General features: G+C 46.9%; 2 protein-coding genes across 10 annotated transcripts; one reads left to right on the top strand and one right to left on the bottom strand.

The window, feature by feature from the left end:
* Window positions 1-376: 376 nt before the first annotated feature.
* LOC133160718 (histone-lysine N-methyltransferase ASH1L-like) lies at window positions 377-16,431 on the bottom strand. Of its 8 annotated transcripts, none has more exons than XM_061288669.1 (14): window positions 16,290-16,431; window positions 11,811-12,526; window positions 6,994-10,441; window positions 5,613-5,913; window positions 5,289-5,441; window positions 5,125-5,213; window positions 4,971-5,044; window positions 3,825-3,870; window positions 3,706-3,746; window positions 3,559-3,629; window positions 3,322-3,491; window positions 2,293-2,387; window positions 2,051-2,194; window positions 377-1,851 (listed from the first exon to the last, which is right to left on the bottom strand). In XM_061288669.1, the coding sequence occupies exons 2-13, from the start codon at window positions 12,351-12,353 to the stop codon at window positions 2,069-2,071; spliced, it is 5,157 nt and encodes a 1,718-aa protein (XP_061144653.1). In that variant the 5' UTR covers window positions 12,354-12,526; window positions 16,290-16,431; the 3' UTR covers window positions 377-1,851; window positions 2,051-2,068. The 8 variants fall into 8 exon arrangements, 7 of the variants coding, with proteins under 7 accessions (XP_061144653.1, XP_061144651.1, XP_061144654.1 ...); XM_061288667.1 differs by having other exon boundaries at window positions 16,206-16,347; XM_061288670.1 differs by having other exon boundaries at window positions 11,811-12,436; window positions 16,206-16,346.
* Window positions 16,253-21,026, top strand: dap3 (death associated protein 3). Of its 2 annotated transcripts, XM_061288847.1 has the most exons (13): window positions 16,253-16,394; window positions 18,495-18,536; window positions 18,614-18,727; window positions 18,838-18,939; window positions 19,010-19,118; window positions 19,210-19,302; window positions 19,374-19,504; window positions 19,826-19,906; window positions 20,038-20,202; window positions 20,269-20,328; window positions 20,429-20,518; window positions 20,615-20,732; window positions 20,806-21,026. In XM_061288847.1, the coding sequence occupies exons 2-13, from the start codon at window positions 18,498-18,500 to the stop codon at window positions 20,889-20,891; spliced, it is 1,188 nt and encodes a 395-aa protein (XP_061144831.1). In that variant the 5' UTR covers window positions 16,253-16,394; window positions 18,495-18,497; the 3' UTR covers window positions 20,892-21,026. The 2 variants fall into 2 exon arrangements, with proteins under 2 accessions (XP_061144831.1, XP_061144830.1); XM_061288846.1 differs by lacking the exon at window positions 16,253-16,394 and having other exon boundaries at window positions 18,127-18,536.
* Window positions 21,027-21,049: the final 23 nt, after the last annotated feature.

Raw genomic sequence — 21,049 nt, 5'->3', positions numbered from 1 at the left:
TCCGCTTTTAAATGTTTATCTCTCAGACTAAAGCTACGAGATTGTTGCCCCCCTCCAAAACAAAACAAGCCTTTTACGAGACATAAAGCCGCTTGTAAAAGCCATCATCACCCTTTTAAATGACCTCGAGATACTTTTGCTCTATTAATAGTTGCCACGGTTGTTTTCGAAGGGGAGCAAGAGGAGAATTATTCCCCGGAGATATCCACAGCCCTCCCCCACACCTTGCAGCTATCATCTCACGTCCTCTATTATGGGTCATTATGGAGGACAAACACGTCCAAGCAATATAAACACCACTAGGTGCCGCTATTAGGCCAAGATGGGACACTCCCACCTCTCTGCACCGTTCGATGCACCACAAGAGTTGGCAGGGTTTGGAGCTGGTAGACATAAAATGCTTTTTATTATTGGATATATATGCAAAAAGAAAAATCTGATCTTTCTATGACGTTTTGTTTTTCAGATGTACAGTGTTAGAGGCAGCAGGCAAAGGTTACATGTCATGCAAACTAGATAACTCTTAAGTGTACCTTTGCTATAAAGTTAACTTGCAGCAATGCACTGTTTTACAAAAAAAAGGAAAAGGGGGAATATATATGTAGGATATGTAAACAGTCAAAGAAATTGCACTTTCTTGGCTTGTTAATTTTTTTAAAAAAAGCCACAAAAACTTAAAAGTCACTGACCAATAAAAACATGCTTGTCTAAAAAACATTACGAATAAAAAAGGTATACAATCATAGTCTAATGACAACTGTCTAATGTATTGGTCAGATGTAAAAGAACAACACTATTGGATGATTAACTCTTGTCGTATAGTTTTGATATGTACACAAAACTAAATATTGTGTATTGTACGAAGCGAGCGAATGCTCCTAAAGTAAGAGCAATCTAAGAACAATCTGTACATAAAAATAACTCATAAAATATTACCTTATAATGTATCATATAGTCTTATTAGGAGATATTGCTTGGACACAAGACAGCATGGCACTTCTACTTAGCATTTCATATTTGCCATCTTTTTCTCATTTTTTTTTGTTTTCTTTTAAACACCCTGGGACATTCTGATTGTCAAAAAAAAACAAAAACATTCTCAACGGCAGTCAGTCTGAAATACATTTGACCTTCCTTTCTTCCCAGGAAGCAATACTTGAAGAAAATAGTTCACAATAAACATTCCTAGTGTTCATAGATTTTGTTTAGCACACAAAAAAATAACATCTTTCTTAAAACCTTATTAGAAATTCTTTTGCAGCGGTGCCAAAATTCCTCTAATCACTAAGAGCCCCCACCCCCCTTGTCTTCTTATTCACTGGCTTGTAAAGTGAAGAAAAGCCAAACAAGTGCTTTTAAGCTGGCGAGCTTCCTCCCCTTTCCTAAAGGTGCAATGTGACTTTGGAAGCTTCATTAGTGACCTAGTTAGCTCTCCCAGCTCAAGAACAGGCCAAGGGTTTGTGTTCTTTTCCACAGTTTGCTTCAAGGTGCCCAAGTAGGAGCAATCCAAGTGCATACACACTTGTTTAGTGTCTTTAGCGTGCTCGGGCACTAGTGCAAATTAATTTTAGCTGGTCTGTTTCCTCCCTCTCGCTCCCTCTCTCACTCCCCTTCTCTTTTTTTCTCTCTCTTTCATCCCGGACAAAAGATGTGTTGCCATGGTTTCATCCTTGGTGTGATGCCCTTCAGAGCGCTCGGTTCAGCGGCTGTCAGAGCGCGCCGTGATGTCTTTCTCGCGTTTTGAAATTCTCCTCGCTCCGCTGTGTTGGTTGATGTTATTTTTCCAATTCAAATGCAGCACCTGTCCGTGTGTCCTGCGGCGTGGTCCCTTTTCCTCTTGAGTGCTCCCGCCTACACAGAGCGGAGAGATAGCGTCAATCAATCAGAGGCGGGCTATCACCAGTTGAAACGATTAGCCGACGAGTCGATGAGTTGACTTTGCTACGCCCGAATGTTTAAAGATGTTTTTGTAGGTCGACAAAAGAAGAAAATTCAAATTTAGGAACGGCTTCGCTAACTCTGGAGCGATTTCAAAGCGAGCTCCACTTGCCTCAATGCGCGTGTTAGCTTATGAATGCTGCAGGGTCAAAAGTAAATCGTTCAGCCGCTTTCTTCTCTGCTCTCTGCTGCATTCTCCCGCTTTGTCTTCCTCCTCCTCATCGTCATCATCTTCTCTGTTGCGGCTCTCCGTGGGCTGCCGTGAAAAAGATCACAAAGATTAAAAAAAAAATCCACGACTTGTGCGTATAATCGGAAGACTGATCGGAATAATCGTATCCAGCTTGCACTTACGCGGGGGCTGGCGGTGAGCGAGCGGGGGGTGTCGTCGCTGGCGGGGTGGGGATCACTGCTGGATATCGTCACCTCCGCCACCCCCACTGGTACATCTGGAAAGAGGATAGAGAGAAGTCGTGCTGTATTTTAGTCACGGTGATCCAGGGAAGAAGGAATTGGGATGTGAAGGATGCTCAAAATATTAGGTACACCTCAGTTTTGCTTGACATTCTCAGAGAGGTATTAGCGTGGTTGTAGTTAGCATTTGTTAGCATCTCTTGCTGCCTCTTCAACTTTCAACTGCTTTCAACACAACACGGTTGATGAGTGCCAAATGTCACACCCTTGTTTCGGCATTTCCTTACACACAGGCGCCATCGCACCTCATGTAGATGTCACACTCCCTCAGAAGTCACAAAACCGCCAATGTCGGAATGGAATCGAAGGCGAGAGTTGCGCTTAAGCATTCTGTGGTTGGAAAAGCCCTTAAGTTTGTGCTGCAGCCCGTGACGGAAAGAGCTAGCGATGAAGCTTGGAGAGCGGCACACAGGCATGCTTTTAAAAAAAAATGACACAGGACACCCACAGCACGAGAACCCTGCCCTAAATCCCCAAACTGTCATGAATGATGTCATGCAGGATCTATGTGTCAATACAGAAGGGGAGCCGTGATGATGACCAGACAAACGACAGCGATGGAGAGATGAAAACGCCATCTCCGTTGCGGCCACTCAGTAAATAATGGCTGAAGTGGCAATAAATCGTAATAACGTCAGCTACGTTTAGCGTTTATGTGACGAGAATCCCCTCCCGGGCGCGCACTGTAATCTTCCATCTGCGCGTAATCGAGTCACGTCGTCAGATAATGGTGAGGGCGCAACTTTATTTTGGGAAGTTTTACGACTCGGTGATTAACTTCTTGTCACACTTTCATTTCTTAATGTTGTATTTCTGCCCAATGGTGTATGGAAACGTAGAAAGGAAGCATGTACTGAGCGTGTGACACCCACAGAAACAAAAACTAACACACACACTTGCTTCATGGACCTGACTTGATGTAGCTATCGTCCCCGCCGGCTCCGTCGGCGCACACCGCGTGCCAGTCCTCGGCCTCGCTGTCCCCCTCTCGCCTCCCCTCCGTCCTCAGTCGGATTTGTCGCTCCCTCACCAGCTCCCAGTTCCTCACCAGGAACACGCGATGTGTCACCACGAAGCTCCTGACCCACATTGGAAACACATCGGCGTCAAATCGCTCTTACTGGAATGCGGCTTTGATTCCCGTACCGCTCGTCGCTGCTCAAGGGCTCCATGTCGAGGTGAGGAAAGAGGCTGGCCAAGTCACCCGAGTTCTCTTCCTGAGTGAGGAAAAGCAAATCGGTATTGAGCTTGCATTTGATGCATCGGTACAAACAACTTGTCATCGAGTCTCACCGCTGCGTGCTGAGAAGGAAAAATCCTCTCCTTCAGTCGGCCTGTGTGTGAGACAGTGAGACCCCATTTGAGTGCGATCATTTGAAAAATTTGAATTTACGTAGTTCTGGAATACTCACAGTAGCGCCGCTTCCTCTTCAGAGGGAAGGCAGGTTGCCTCTGAAGCTATTGAGGAAATAAAATGCCACGGTGACCACTTTGGTATAGGAAAACAAGCAAATGAAAAACCACAAATATAGACGGTAACTGAGCATGGAATTTGCTAAATAATTGTGTCCTTTTCCTAATCTTGAATATCTGGACCTGGTAATCCCCCCCGATACATTTTCCCCATTGGGTATAATATAATATAATATAATATAATATAATATAATATAATATAATATAATATAATATAATATAATATAATATAATATAATATAATATAATATAATATAATATAATATAATATAATATAATATAATATAATATAATATAATATAATAATATAATATAATAATATACGTAATATAATATAATATAATATAATATAATATAATATAATATAATATAATATAATATAATATAATATAATATAATATAATATAATATAATATAATATAATATAATATAATATAATATAATATAATAATATAATATAATAATATACGTAATATAATATAATATAATATAATATAATATAATTTTCAATTAACTTGTTCAGACAGAAATAACCAGAAAGTGTCATCTTCTCTACAGTGAATTTTGTAAAAAAAAAATAATAAATGTCACAGAGCTATCTGAAATCGCCAATAAAAAAACTGGTCAACTTAATCAATCACTAGATACCACTAAAGTCAAGTCACTGATCTCGCCTTTGACAGTCCTACGCTTCGTTGCCAATGAGTTTCAGGACAAAGAAATACGATAGCTCGGCGGTCACAAACGAGATCCTCATTTTGTTCTCCGGATCAAGTTGAAATCCGATGAGAAATGACAAGGCTATTATGAGCCTTTCCAGTGTCGACTAGAAATAACCACAAACTGAAATTCTCTCCGAGATGACGCGCCAACACTGAACTCGGTTTCAGTTCTGAAATGCCACGCAAATCATATCCAAAGACTGAAAATCAATCGCTCCGACTAAATACATCAAGCTGCGTCTGTGATCTCACCTTAGATTTTGCAAAGTCTGACATTACGCTTCCGCTTGTTTTTTACTCGTCGGCACCAGACACACAATGAAACAGCACGGATTTAAATTTCGTAACGTGTCTGCTATTCACCTGGTTGTGCTGCCAAAGCCACATGACATCATAAGGTAACTGGAAATGAATCCTCTTCATCCTCAAGTACTTCCCTGTCAAAGACACAAGCAGGAGACTTTGGATGAATACTCATTATTGACACCTTCTTTCTCCTCCACTCGTGTCGACTCACCAACGTGGATGGGGGCCGGTAAAAGGCTGCACTCGCCCGGTTTGTACTCGGCGCTCCCTCTGGAGAAAAGTGGCGACTGGGAAGGAGGACTGAAAACAAAAGGTTGGCAATGAAAACAAAATTCATGATGTCATCAACGGTTTGAATGTCAGCGATGTGCTTACTCTGTCGTTTTGTAATCATCGGAGTAAAGGCCAGCCTTTAAAAAGGGCTTCCTGGGTGGACCGTCTTCACTCTTGTCTCTCTGGACGGCGGCCGGTCTGGATGCGGCTTGCTCGGCGGGCGCGTCGAGGCGCCCCGTCTCGTCCTCGGCGACGCTAAAGGGAAAGCATGAAGCGAGAGATAGAGCGACAGGGAGGAAAAAAAAGAGAAAGAAGAGGCACTGGTTTAGCACACAGTGCTGAAATGTGCTCGGTTAATATGATGTCGATGTTACACGGCAAACGAGAGGCTGAATTGTGAGAGGGAAGTGTTTGGCGAGCGTTTACCTCTGACGACAGGGAGAGGCGGCATGTTTTCTCTTGCGTCCTTGCTTCCTCTTGGCTCGCGGCTCCGGATCCGTCACCTGTCGCACGGCGCTAACAGCCGCTCCGTCAAGGTCGGAAAGCCTCCCTCCGGCGTCGCCATTCCTCCCTCGCGCGAGGTCCAGCGACGACACGGTGGGAGGCAAAGCCGAGGGCAGAGGGCGTTTCCTGGGTCGACCGGGTCTTCGTTTGTTTTTCTCATCGGCGCCGTGCGTCTTTGGCACGCCTCGGAGCTGCCCGCGGCTTCTCGGGTCACCTTGGAAAGCTGTGATTGGTGAAATGGAGGAGGGGGGGGTGAAAAGTGGCAGAGAGGAAATGAGACAGATGTGGATCAGCGATGAGGCCCGCAGGAGGCGTGAGGTGACAGCACTCTCGGCTGACTCATGCAGATGGGCCACAGATTAGATGAGTCACGGCGTTTCCTCGGCTCACGCTATTTCTGGGAAAGTGATTTAGAAAACGCATGCATACAAAAACTAACCCAGCACGCTTACAATTTTCTTTGTGTACATGGAGGAGGGGCAACATCTGGTAGCAGCACAATGTATGGAAGCAAAAAAATAATTACAGTCAGTACCACAAATATTAGCCTTCAGTTTTGATGGTCTTTCCCAAACATGTTCCGTTCTGTCCGGGCAACCTCACACTGACCTCCATCAATCACGGCCGAGCTCATCTTTCAACTTTCTTGCCATTTTTCCACAGCCTCCGACAAGGCCGACCACGCTTTGCTTATTGAATCTCTGTCGGCCGGCGGCCCGTCCTTAAATAGCCAATCTTGTGGTTAACTAATGACCGTGCTCGCTGGGTAGCCTTTGGCTCCAACACGGTGCGGTTCGCGACAGCCCAGAGAAAGATTTCTTTTGGCTGGTTCTCATCAAGACGCCATAACACTTTTTAGAAGGGGGGGGGGGGGGATCCAAAAGAAAGCGGTTGCCGAGCGGTTGTGCGTGTGTAGAACACATCCGCCGCTCAGTAGAAGGAGCCTATAAAAAGACAAGTCTGATCTCGTCTCAATCGGCTTTAATGTGTGCTTGGAAAAAAAAAAAAGTCAACCCTTTTTTTTTTGTAGTTAAACTGCAAGAACAAAATCACAAATTATGCGTATATCACAGAAAAAATAAAAATAAACTCAAAGGCCTGTCTATCATCCATATGGTGTATCTTTGAAAACATTTCCCAGATATTCTATTGATAGCAATTATATTTTGTGAAAAGTGGGCGGAGCTAAGGTAAGGGCCGTAGACATATGTTTAACCCTCGAATGTTTCTAAAATATAATAAACATTTGATTGTTGTATAATATTTGGACATATTTTCATTGGTGAATTTAGCAGCATCTCACCTGCGTCTCTCCTCTCCGTCCAAGCTGGCTCGTCCGTCCTCCATAAGCTGTCAGCGCTTCCTAGATTCCTATTGGCCGACTCACTCCTCAAGCCACGCCCCCCGGTCGCCACGTCAACCGACGTGAACAGGTTGGTATGCGTCGGGGACGGAGGTGTCCTGCTCGGGTGGGGGTGGTGACCGTCGTCTTCGTCGTCCGGGTCGGAGGGGATCATCGGGCCCGTGCGTCCGGCGGAGGATCCCCAGCTGGTGTTTGGGAACCCCGCACCTCGAAGTTTGGTCCAACTTTGTCCCAAGGCGCCCCAGCCCCCTCCAAACGAAGACAAGTGAGAAGAGCCCAGCCCCACGGAGAAGAGAGACGCGTGTTTTGATCTCTCTGCCAACGATGATGACGATGCGGCAGCGGAGAAGGAATTATTTGCTTTCTCCCGTAACCATGGTGACTCTTTGGAGCGCACGCCCCCGATTCCTTTTGTCCCCTTCCACCCTCCGCCTTGCCCCAAAATGAACCTCGACTTAGAAGTGGAGAAGGTCTCTCTGGTCTCCTGTTGGTGTTCTAACGCCGCCTCGTCTTCCACGTTGCGTTCGCATAGCCTCTGTCGGTGTTTATGTTTGTGACCGCAGTCACACGGGTAGCTTAAATTGCCTTCGATGTCCCCACCGAGGGTGCCGTCCCTAAGCAGCCTGTTCCTCCGCCTGTGGAACCTGGCGGGGTTCAGGAGGAGGTGGGCGTGGTGGTGTTGTTGCGAGGCAAACTGGTGAGGGGAGGGGAGCGGGTACGAGCCGGGGAGATGATGGTAAAGCGTGGTGGCCGGCGGGTAGCCGCTGTAGAAGCCCACGTTGTCCACGGTCTCCTGGAACTTGGACGGGCATCCGCACTGCCTGCGTTCCGGCTTTCTGTTACAATGCAACGTCTGGCAGGGGTAGAAAGACTGCGCGGGGAAGGAAGGGTTAGCGGCGTAGGTTGAATGGTGAGGCGAGTAGAAGCCGTTCAGATTGATCCGGAAAATATTGGAGCGGTGGGAATGCGAGGGGTGATGGCGCCGGCCCCCGTCGAAAGCCCGATTCAACTCCGATCTGGTCCAGCCTCGCCGGCCGATGTGGACTTGGCCGAATTGACCGATGAGCTCTTCCAGTTCAGACAGGAACTCCGGGTCCTGCCTGAGTAGCTGCTGGTGTTTCTTTTTGTGTTTGGTTTTCGCTCTCTTCGGTGCGTTGTGGGCGATGCGAGGGAAGTAATCTGAATGAGTGCACTTGTTGTGTCCGGAACAGGGACAGAGGCAATTGCAGGAAGAGGGACAGCTGTAATCCCGCCGTCTGTGCCTATGTCGGTGGCGTTCCGCGGAAGTCGGGTTTACCGTGGGATTCTTATGTCTGGTCACAAGCGGGTCGGCGAGAGAGGAGAGTTTGGGGCCCCCGAGGATCCCGCCGGACCCTTGGCCCAACCTGAGCATGCCTCTAACGCCCCTCATTTCCGCTCGCTCGCAGACGCTGTTGTTATCCGTTCCGATGCCGCTGTCGCTAGGCAAGGTCTCTTCGCTATGGGATTCGCTCCGAGGTGACGGGGTGGCGTCTTTGAGGTGGCCGGGCGAGCCGGGGGCGGGATGGAGCGGAGCGCCGGTTGAGGACAGCTTACATGACGACTGGTGAAAAGGGAAGTGTTGCCTGCCCTGGCAGGGACAACTTTTCTTCACAAAGGGGGACAGCGAGGAACTGGACGGGGGACGGGGAGACGTGCAGGAAGACGATGGCGACGGGAGGGAGAAAGGCGGAGGGAAAAGGAGAGCGGAGCTGGGTTCTGTGACGCTTCCTTCGCTGTAAGGGCTCTGGGCCCCGCTGGAGTGGGTGAGGGACGGGGATGGAAACGGGTGAGGGGCCACCGGCGGCTGGTTGGACACGAAGAGAGAGGTTTCGGTGGGCTGGCCGAACAAAGACGACTGAGCGTAGCTGTGGGAATTCAAACGAGCCGTTTGGGATTTGGGCTTGCGGCCTCTCCTCTTACCCATGTAGATGGTTCCTCGCTTGCTCACATTGATTTGAGGGCCCAGCTTGGTCCCGAAGGAGGAGGACAAGTCAGAGAGCGTGGGCACTGTCGGAGGTTCGATGGGTCTGTAGGTTCTGTGAGAAGTTGCAAAAGCTGGAACGCGCTTGTTCTCGTCTCCCGCATTGCTTGACATCATGACCTTGTGAAGTCTCTTCTTCTTCCTTTTCTTCATCTCATTGATCAGCCTCCTGATTTTTAGCTGCCTGGGAGGATCTCCGTTCTTCTCCGTGTCGTCTGTTTTCCGAAGGGGTTGTTTGCGAGGACGGCCGCGCTTCTTTGGGCTCCGGTCCAGAACCGGGCTTTTCTGAATGTCATCGCACTCCAGGAAGGCAACCTCCTCGGGGGAAAGTCTTAGAGGAGGATCGGTGAAGATCATGGTGCGGGATTTGGGTCGGCCACGTTTTCGTGCCGACTGTTTAGGAATCGATACGTTGGGGTTGTGTTCCGGAGAAGATGCTTTTGCCGTGAAAGAAACTGACGAGGAAGGAGTCGAGTGAGTCGGCAACTTGGGAGAGAAACTCGGAGAATCTGCTTCCTGATTTTCTACTCTGTGAGCTCGGTGAACCAGCTTGGTCCAGCTGGGCCTTCGGGCTTTGCGTTTCTTGAGTGGTCTGCTGTCCTGCTCTGGACAAGAAGATGGTGGAGACAGAGGGGGCGGGCCAGAAGATAAGGCTGGAGGAGACCTGATGATGTCATTCCCGCTGTCGGCAATGGTGGCTTGCGGTTCCGCCTGTTTGCCCTCATCAGATCTTCCTTGGTCCGCAACTTGATACGGTTGATCGCATTTAGCCCCGCCCCCCGAGCACATGTCCTCTTTTCGTTGTTTCTCGAGGCTCATCTTGCTTTTGTCGGCCTTTTCTCCAATCTTCAGTTCATGTCCGTCTTTACCCTGTCGCACTTTTCCATCCTTTACTTTTTTCTTCTTTTTGATTTCATCCTTTCTGTCATCACTCGTTCCTCTCTCCGCTTCCAGTCTATCGCCCTTGGGTTTTCTTTCTTTTCGTTTGTCTTTCTTTAACTTCCGCTCTTTAGCTCTCTTTTTGTCATTCGAGCGCTTTAGTGAAGTTTCCTGAACTTGCGACCCGGCGGGTGACATATCCAAAGCGGAATTACAAGTTTCTGTTTTAGAAGAACCTGGAGACGGACAAACGGAGCTGCTGTGTTTAACCGTTTTGACATCTCGGAGTTTATCTTCAGCGCAAAGTCCTTTTTTGCTGTGTACCACGCCATTGTGTTTTTTGACGATTTCCCTTCCGGTTTCGGCGCCCGGCCCGGAAAGAGCGGCCGAAGCTTCCTGGTCGGAAGTGGACGAGCACGTTTTGAGCGACTGCTCGTGGATCTTCTCTTTCTTCGCTTTCTCTGACGAACCGGCGGCCTCTGTAATTCCCGCCAGTTTGAGAGGCACCTGGAAAAATCGACAATACACAATCTGCGTCACGATAAACATTGTTGACAACGCTCGAACTGACGACAGCGCTTAGGCGAGACAATTACCCAAATGCTTTTGTTTTTGTCCGCCCGGTTAAGTCCAGACTGAGGACAAAGTGACTCAATCAGGCAGAGAAAGGAGGACACAGGGAGTGAGGTGACGGAAAGGAGGGAGGGAAGGGGGGGGTGACATAGAAAGGAGAGACGGAAGAAGAGAACAGAAAGGGAGTGAAAGATAAATGAGAGCAGGTAGAGAAAGGAGGAGATGTAAAAATAGAAGAGAGGGACTGATATAGAGTGTCGGGCAGCGAGGAGAGCCCCGCCATTGGCTGCTATAAATTGCCGCTAATACAGATGAGGAGGCCTGACATTTTGTACTTGTCCTTTCATTTTGCTCGGCGGCAGCTCGAGTGGCGTTTGTGCCGCTAAAGCAATAAGCTTCCCCTCGGGCTATCGTCAGAAGGACCCACCGACCAATGCCTGGAATGGCCGAGCCGGTTGCTGTGCCGCTTGTCCTATTTATAGGTCCCGTTTAGTTAAATGCGCCGCTTTGCTTATAAGTACGGAGACAATTGCTCATTTGACCTTACGGACGGCGCGGCTAAGTGACGTGAGCGTGTGTGGTGGTGAGCAAGGAAAACAACAACGCTCGCTCGGCTACCCCTGGCATGAATAATGTACGAGTCCACTTTTGGAAGTAGCTTGGGCTAATAATCCATCCGTCCGTCCATTTTCTGGACGATGTGCTATTCCCTTAGAAGAGATGGAAGCTCTCAGCGAGCTGAAATAAAATGCCCGGGGGCGGGGTGGAAGGGGGGGGGGGTCGTTTACCCTGGCCAGGGTCCCGTTCCTAAAGCGGTGACGTAACCCAAATTCGTCCACACCATCGTTAACGTTCTAGCGCAAAGTTTGTGAGGAATCAACGATTAAAGAATTGAAAAAAAGACTCGATTATCGGCTCGTCTATCCGATTTGGTACTTTCCCATTAAACGGGAGGGGAGTTGCTCGGATGCTTGTTTCCAAGCAATCTTACACAATAATAGTTTGAATGCCAGCAGCTGACGGGCTTGAATGGGTGCGCTCTCGCCGAAGCGAGCGTCACCGCTAGAAACGGAGCCGCAGAGAATTATCACCCGTCTCCGTGGCTCCCGTCAGCTTTACTGAGCTTTAATAGTAAGTTACACCTCATTGTTTTGCTTTACGCTTTTATTGTCCTCGCTCGGTTTTAGCGGCCCAGTCTCAGAGCTGGGGGGGGACGCGTGGATGTTAAATAAGCAACAAGGTCGGCATATCGTAAAGATTTTGTTGGCGAGTTGTTTACGCCATTAAAGCAGGTTTAACTCACCTGTTTGGGGCCCGGCTGGACCGAGGCTACGGCGGGAACAGTCGCGTTTGCTGGTGTTAAGGACTGTGCTGTTGCGGATGATGCCGTTTGGGTGACATCTGAGCCCGAGCGGTTCTCTCTGCTCGCGTCAACCGGATCGGCGGCGGCGGTCCTGGTGGGCAACGCGCACCCTCGGCCCTGCTGCCTCTGATAGGTTCTGATGGTCGGCTTGCAGACGTAGCTCTCCAAGATCTTGGGCGGCTTCTTGGTACGCTTGGCTTGCACTCCGATGCGGAGTCGCACGTTCCCGTCGGGGCAGCTGGTCTCTCTGCCACATATCTGCCCCGCGCCCCCACAGCGCCCTTCAATGAGCAACTCCAGCACCGCCCCCTTGTCCCCTTCCCTCTTCTTTCCTCGCTTGTCCTCCTTCTTACCCACGTCCGAATCGTCCGTCTCCACGCGTTTTCTTTTCTCTTGGTCTTGCTCAAAATCCTCAGGTACGGTCGAGGCATCCAACGCGGAGTCTGTCATTAGAGGGCTGTCCCCCTTCATTCTCTGATCCATCAGAGAAGTCAGGGGGGAGGAGAAAACAGCTGAATAGTTCCCAGAATACCACTGAAGGAGTTTTCCTGCAGGTGGAGGTCAGTCTTTGAGAAAAGAAAAAAAAAAACACTCAGTGGAGCTTGTTCATCCGGCAAAGACAGATCTTCTCCTTTGGGCTTGAGCTGACAAAACGCCTGTTAAGACGAGAGAAGAAAATAGAATCCAGCGATTAGTCGGTGAGCGCAGATGCCGAGCAACAGCGGCGGCAGCAGCGGCGGCGCGGGAACCGAGAGGAAAGTCCTCCTTTCAAACGGGCAGCTGCAAAGAGGCGCTACAGTGTGTGTCCACAAAGATGATCTCATCGCACCGAAGACCCCGGGGGGGGGGCTCATCAACACGATTCCCAGAATGCCTGCACTCAACTGCCTGGAAGCGAGACTTAGTCACATCATTGTAAAACACTAAACGATTAACTTACGGCAGTGAAATATTTCCAGTCCCTTCGATATCAGGCACGCAAGCTGCCGCCATCTTTGCGCCTTCTGTTCTCAGCTACTCCTTCTTCTCTTCCTGGTGCTGGGCTGTACTTTCTTTTCTCTCCGAAAAACTCCCCGTCTCATTTTTGGCAGTAAGCTTTCGCATGCATTCTCTATTAGCCCCCTCCCCTCTCTCTCTCTCTCTCTCTCTCGTTCTCTCGCTCTGAGTCGACCGACCGCACAGCTTAACGCTCAACTCAAACACTATATTCTTGTTAATCACAACCATATTTCCTCCTACACTTCATTCTTTTCCTCCTTTTCGACTTAAATCCCTCCATTCACGCTACTCCGCAACACCCCCCCCACCCCCTTCCCTCTCAGTCATGGTAACACCGCGTCGGGAAAAGGGGGGAAACTTATTTTTGGAAAGGAGCGCAAATTCCTTCTCCTCCCATTGCTTCCTCTGAGTCAAGTAAGCTTTTCATTGACCCCATTGTAAATGGACGTCTAATGTGACATTAGAGCGAGTAACACGCCCTGAAATAACATTCAGCCCACCAAAACAAACTCGCTTTTGGTTCAGGCCAAATTTGGCCCCCCCCGGGGTAGCAAATGGATGCAGCCTTCGCCCGTCCTTCATAACGTCGGCGCTCGCATCAAGGGAGGCATTCATTTCACAATAAAAAAAACACACCTTGCCAAGCATTTTTGCGCCTCTTATGACATCCACTCAAGCGCCTCAGGAGAATTCGAGATAATGTTTTCATTTAGAGCCCCCCCCCGCCCCCTTTCTCCACACACATCCCCCCAAAAACTATTTGCTCGAATCAGACAGAGGAGCTCAAATCAACATCAGTTCCAGTAAGAGACATTACGTAAGACCTTTGGAAAGTATTTCCACCGCCAAACCCTGCTGTGAAATTTGAATAGAGTTAAGTATCATTATTAATGACCATCTCGTAAATCATTGGGAAGTAGATTAGGGACTAAGGACCGAGCCCTGAATTCCAAAAAGAAAGAAAAAAATTGTAGCAAATAATTGGCTATATTGAAATATATATGAACATATTCCCCGAGTTCATTGTAGAATCGAAAACCCCTGCACAGCTTCCTTTACAGTCTCATGACAGGTCCTTCAACTTGAGAGAAATCCATTCTGCATGCATATTAACAATCTTTTATACTCTCTGGACTATTCCGCCCCAAACATAACTCTAAATTATCCCAACATTGGACCGGCAGTTATTTCCCGTGACAGGATGATAGGTGGACCTGACACACAGAGTGAGCTTGGACTCCTCAGCAGCGCCGAGGCGACGATTAAATCATGATAATGGCCCCCGCCGTCTTTTCCGCCATCCAATGGCGGCGGCGGCTTTATCATCATCAATAACTGCGAGCATCTGCCTGACAACAGCGCCGGCGCGGGAGCTCAGCTGGATGTCAGGATGCGGTGTTAAAAAGCCTTGCGGAAGTATATGTCCTCACAAAAACCACAAGACGCGCTCATTTAGCAGCCACTGTTTTACATTTGGCTGTTTGATATTCAATCTATTTACTTTGTGCAAATTAGAGTTACATTGCAGCCGTAAGAATGAAAATCTTCAGTTGGTAACAGTTTGCACTTTTAGCACAAGCTAAAAAAAAAAAAAAGCAGGTGCAGTAAGTTCCCATAGTTGTAAAAGTCAAGTGTACAATAGTGGAACCTTTACCGTACCAATCCAGTGCAAAGCCACTGTAGCTAAATGAATGTGTGGTTGATTATTGGACTCAAATGGGTTTTCCCCTGAGTTGGAAGGTCAATGGTATCATAAATCTACATTGAAATAACCCCCCATGGAGCGCTTTTATTGACCCTCAATGTAACTAATGCCGGATTTCCACTGATGGACAAAATTCAGATTTTCTTTTTTTGCTCTCATGTGGCACAATTGGGTCATGCGTCATGGGAGCATGACTAGAAAAAAAACGCATGTAATCAGAGATGGATTGAATGAGTCTTCCTCTAAACATGGATAAAAATCTGTCACCCAACTGATATTTGATAGTGGATGTTAAGTGATTTGTGGGATACACAATGAATACCGTAAATTCCAGACTATAAGCCGCGACTTTTTTCACAAAATTTCAACCCTGCGGCTTATAGTCAGGTGCGGCTTATAAAAGGATTTTTTTCGTGATGACTTGATCACTTTTATACACTGCGGTATCTTGAAGAAAAAAACAACAACAAAAATACTATTTTGAAACACTACTATGGCTGCTGCTTATTCTGGCTGTGTTGCTTGTGACTATTATGAGCTTTAGTAGGAATGCACGCTAGGTGACCTGCGTCAAAGGGCTCTAAACCCTTCGTCACAGGCAGTGTTTAGAAAGACATGTTAAAGTATGTTATTAAAACTATAAAAAGCTAAAACTTTCCTTGTAAAAAGACGCGTGTGCACGTGCGTCTTATAGTCCGGTGCGGCTTATATAAGAAAAAAACTAAAATATCCCCCAATTTTAGCTGGTGCGGCTTATAGTCCGGTGCGGCTTGTAGTCCGGAATTTACGGTAATCGTCTTCATGTTATGTTTAGTTTGACAGTAAACTTCAAGTGTACGTGGCCTTAAAGAATCTGTTTTTGCTATCTGCCAAACTGCTGCCAGTTGTGAAGTGAGTCGAGACAAGTTGTGTAACGAGCATTTTGAGTCAAAGCATAAAAAAAAAAACACCTAAACACAGCTCATATCTTGAAAAAGTCCAAATTGGGTCACTCTTATCTCAAAGCACCACAATACACATCAGGCTGGTGAAGAGTATCAGTGTCGTAGTATCGCAGCATTTGTACAGTTGTATTGTTATTAATGCAGCCTTACTAAAAACCGACCTTTTCTGGTTCCCGAACCTCAAGTTTCGGAACCCACATAGAGTAGCCCACTCTATCAATGAAAGTACCCTCCTTCCTCCACCTGTAGTCTGAGTGTTACACGCGCAATAGTGTGTCCTTGTGAGTGTGTCAGGCGTACATTGTGTACCCATATGGCAGCTGCGTAGGCTCGCTGACATTTCCACTGGAGCTACTTCGAGTATGGGCAGCGGGGGTGTTGCCGCACTCTCCTGTCAGGAGAACGTCCACGGACAAAAATCACGCCTGACTGACACGTAACAACACACGTGTAGTTTTTTTTTTTTCCTAAATGGCAACACGCACACGGAAGTGAAAATGCGCCACCTTGTTGTTTTTCTCCCTCCTCTTACTGGCGGGAAAAGACAGCATCGTCCACACGCAAGACACACTCGGCAACAAGGGATAAAATTAGCGCAAAGTGTACACGAGCAATGCTGCGTGGCGCTGACAGGCCCACGCAGCGTAGCAGTGACAATCCGGAATGAAAGCTACGCAGGCTACTTACCGAACAACCCCCGAAAAATCAGCGTCCCGGAGCAAACTGCGTTTAAGACACGGGAGGTGAAGGTGTTGCTGTCCGGATCCTTACCCGCCTTCGTCGTACTGTGTGGTACCACCACCTCCGCCCACCCGTGTGACGACTGAGTGGTCGTCAAGCGTGAATGACGTGGCGTGGATCGGACGGGTAAAAAAGGTGATAAAAACAGAGACCCAACAGAGCGAGCTGTTGTACATTGGCGGGAGTGTTTTCATAATCATACAGTAGGTAGTTCTTAGTCCGCCGTTAGGGGGCGCGCTAGTTGCTCTCAGTGCTGTCTTTTTTTTTTTTTTCTTTAGTCACTTCCCGGGTTGAGAAAGTTGCGTCGTTTCCCGCCATTCAGAATGAGTTGCGTTGTGTCCCACTGGCATTGAACGCATCACCACCTGGGGGGTATATATGTCTCTCATAAGAGACCACCAAGCCTCATTAAATTTTATGAACAAAATTATTTCAAAATAAAGTAAAAATCACAAATATGCAATAAATAGTTGGTTTGTTGTATTAACTATATCAGTAAACACAACTCAGTGGTTTGTTTTTCTGCATCACATTTGTCCTAAATAGATATTGACCATTGTTTCAAATAAAAACAGTTTTAAACAATGAGACTCTCACATTGAACGTGACAAGGGAGTATCATTAAGGCTGGCCCATATTTTCATCAATACTGTAGTCAAATTCCAAATTGAATAGGTCCAACAGCAAAGCAAAACCCAAATCATCACTTAAACTAGTGCTATGCACCAAATTTGCTTTGGGGATCAATAAGGCCTATCTCATTGTGAGTAATATGATGCAATTATTGTTTATAATCATAAAAGTAAGTACTCAGAGCCTCCCCATTCCCCGAGCAGACAATGCAGGACATTATCGTTCAACTGTTATCACTGATGGTGAGATTGTGCACTTGTGGGAGGATATGTATTAATTTCATGACTGCAAAAGATGCCGACTCGGGGCTCTGGTATCTGGGGCAGTTTTCCCTGCTTGGCCTGGTTGGTACTCAAGCTTTGCATGGACGATTACCTAATGCTTCGGGAGGCCCTGGAGCAAACATTTTTTTAATGCTTTATCTTCATCCATTGACTTTGCCTCCCACCCTTTGTTTGCCTGCTACACTTTCAGTCAGAGTACTGACCCCAAAACATCCAGCAAACAACAATGTCTAAATTACGTATGGACTCTAACCTTTTAAAACAGATTAGCGTACATTTGTACATCTTTAACCAGAGGATATAAAAATCTACACATCCCTGTTCAAATGTGATATTGGAGGAATACAGTTATATTGTATATTTCACCGCAGGAGGTCATGTGACATCCAAAAGAGGAAGGGGGGGCAATTAACATGGGAAGCCAGATGTATTATGACTCATAATAGTGTAGGAATTTTGGAAGAAAGCCAAAGAATTAAGTGGGTAGTTTTTTGCAGCAACATGATGAGTAGATTATGTGCAGTATCATACGGGCCATATGGAGCAGCCATGGACGAGTGATTTTTAGTCCAGTCCTGCAGACACAGGTATTTGAAGGGCGTATGGGTGGATGATTGTGAAGGGATTTTTAAAGTCAGTTATATAAGGTTACTGCCCTGGTAATTTTTAATACAAAATTTGATTGTGGAATGTGAGTAACAGCTTGAGACTAGTGTTTTTGTGAACGACTACTGTTATGAAAGAGGGGGGGGGGGGGGGGGCTAATTACCTCATCACCCCCACATTGACTTTAAATAAAAATAGAATATTCTTAGATTTTTATGCAGCCGTCCAAACAAAATATTTATGCACTCCAACAGTGTAAAAACTCTTCAATATAGCTCATGTATAAAAGTAATTAAAAACAGAACTCCATTTTACTGTTTTGCTTAGTGTAACCTGATTGGCGCATGTGAAAACGTCACTTCCTGTCAGGCTGGCTGCGTGATGGCGGCGCCCCTGACGTCTCTGGCACGTTGACTGCTAACGTAATCGTGCGTGCGGGTGCTCTTCCACGTTATCCCGGAACGTAAACTTGTAGATGACATTATTAGAAACAACAGTTAAGAACCAGGCGTGTTGGTAAATGTATGTATGTGCTTTTGTATTCAAAAAAAATAAGAGCGTTGTCTGCAACTTACTAGCCTGCTAGCTAACCAGCTAGCTAGCTGCTACATGTTTACCAAAGGTGACAGGCTAGTGCCATTGTAGAGTTCATCTTGGACACATTTGGGTCGAACGCTTGGTTTTAGTTTGCGTTATATCCTCAACTTTACAGAAGATGGCTCTTCACAGAATGTCCTTCAGGCTTCGGCAAACGGTAAGCTTGGAAAAAAGATGTTACAGACAGTGCACATTGTCTCGCAATATAATATCTCCCTTTATATTTTCTTGTAGTTGACACATGCTCGATGGCTTCATACGAGTCGATTGGGCCAGCAGCAGGAAGCTTTGGTGGCTGAGCCAGAACCTGAGCCCTTCTCAGTCTTCAGAACACAGCAGAACGATCCAGTAAGTAAAGCTGCTCCTGTTCCACATCAGCATGAACACGTGTTGTCAAACACAATTTGTTACGTGTGAAGTTGTGATTTTGTTTCATTCACTTTTATGTCTCGTTTTAGGCTTGTCAGTCAGAGAAACACATTGGACAGTTTTACACAATACCTTCTGCACACACCCGAACGCTCTTCCCTCACGGGCTCCCCCGACGATATCAGCAACAGGTTGGTTCTTTAACACATCCACCCAGCTATCATCCTGATTTTTTTCCAACCGAGAGCTTACTGTGTATAGGTGAAGACGTTTACCGAAGCGGCCGTGATGGTGAGGCAGCCTGCTTTGGAGGTCATCTCCTACCTGAAGGAAACGGATATGAGCAAACCAGTACAGCGTTATATGTTCTGTATCCTTAAAAAACTCATCACACAGTCTGAAAGACAAGAAACAACAAAAGGCAATTTTTATCTGTATATGGACTTAATGAATTTGTTCAGATGGATTAAAGGGCGGCGGAAAGACTTTATCTCTCTGTCATGTCGTCCACTTTTGCTTCACGCAGGGATGGCTGGTTCTGCATATACCTGATGGTGAGGGGGGAAAAAAAACTTGGGGTCTCTGTTGGCAATTTATTCAAGAGAATTCTTTATTTTTCATGTAGCTCACAGCTGGGTGAAGAACTGCAAAGAGCTGCTGCGTTCGTCCTTCAACGCCTCTCGCTTGGACCAGCCTTTGCAAGCCACCGAGTGGTTGCGCAACTTCAAAATCACCAATGAGCCCTTCCTGTCCAAGGTAGATGGGGGAAATGTCACATTAAATAGACAAGCCATAACTAACAAGCCACGTGTAGACTGTAAACGAGCCTTCGTTGTGTCGTCGCAGCAGGTCGGGTTACGTGCCGACTCGCATAAAGCAGCGGGCGCTCGGCGGCAGCTGCGAGGCACGATGGGCTTAATTATTTAATGAGACATTAATGGAAGTCATTATGCGTTGGCACTTTATAATCTACTTGACTAAATTAAAATATCATCATCGGTGCCCAGACAATGATCCACAACGGCACAATGGTGGCACGTTAAAATCATAATCAAAGCGCTACTTTTTCGTCTCCAGTTAAAGACGACGCAGCGGTACGTGTGGACGAAGAGAGAGCTCACCGAGGAGGGAAGACCTCTTGGCGAGCTGGTGGACCAGGTTGTTATTTTTCAGCTTCTCGGATGTTTTTAAGCCATGGACAGCAGAGCTTCCACGGCATTGGTTTAAACGTGTCATTAATCACTTTTACTTCCCCTCTTGAAAATATTTTTGGTTTGTTTCTGTGTCAGGGCATCACTCGTGTGAAGAGCAGCAGCGATGTGGTGGGAGCGCTGATGAAGGAGCTGAGGCAGCAGAGCGGGCAGCCGGGCTGTGACTTTCGCCTGGCCGTGGCTGTGGATGGGGTCAACGCCCTGTGGGGCCAGTCCAGTATGAAAAAGGAGGACAAGAGCGAGGTGAGTAAATCTAGCCACGCTTCACACCACCTTTGGATCGGCGTACTCATGTTTGTTTTTTATTAGGTGAATCCAGATGAGCTCACTCTCATCTATAACCTGAGGAAGATGATGAGGAACGACTGGGTGAGAAAAACATCCACCATTTTTTTAATGCGTCGCCTAATTATATTCCCCCCCCCCCCCCCTTTTTTTTTTTTTTTTTACATGTAACTTCTTGTTTCAGACGGGAGGTGCCATCATCACCACTCTGTCTCATACCGGTGCTGTGTACCCGCCCAAATTAGCTTATTTGCCCCAGGACCTGATGGGAGAGGTCAGAGTTCACTTGTGTGATTATTTTTTTTTTTTACCCACTTGAAACACAGCTCGTGAAGATGCTAACTTGCTTCTACGCTGAACTTGGTTTTAGAGAGGTTTTGACAACATGGACCCGTTTATCCCGGTGTCCGTGCCCTGTTACAGCGAGAAGGAATTTGAGAGCTGCTACCTCTACTACATGGACCGCAACTGGCTGCAGCATCCAATGAGTAAGGGTCACGCGTATGGTGGATGTTTCTTCTGACATTTGTATGTAATGCTTATCCAACTTTTTCTTCTCAGCTCGATCAGAAGAAGGCAAGAAAGAGCTCATCTTTATGACTGACAGGATCCCATCGTTAATGGAGAGAATTTGTGCCTTTCTATGAAGTCTCAGACAATATACGCTCATGTCACACAATAATCTGCATTCTAAAAAAGCAGAAGCTCAATATTCATGTCTATAATGTGTATCTGTAAATTATTCATTCGTTGTGTTTGCTAATAAATTTTTAAAAACCCAATGTGTTTTTTTAATCAACTCGTG

This window comes from Syngnathus typhle, linkage group LG10 (assembly GCF_033458585.1).
Source record: "Syngnathus typhle isolate RoL2023-S1 ecotype Sweden linkage group LG10, RoL_Styp_1.0, whole genome shotgun sequence".
In the NCBI taxonomy this organism is placed as follows: domain Eukaryota; kingdom Metazoa; phylum Chordata; class Actinopteri; order Syngnathiformes; family Syngnathidae; genus Syngnathus; species Syngnathus typhle.
Note: the sequence above shows the minus strand (reverse complement) of the source record. Positions and strands in the feature narration are given on the sequence as shown.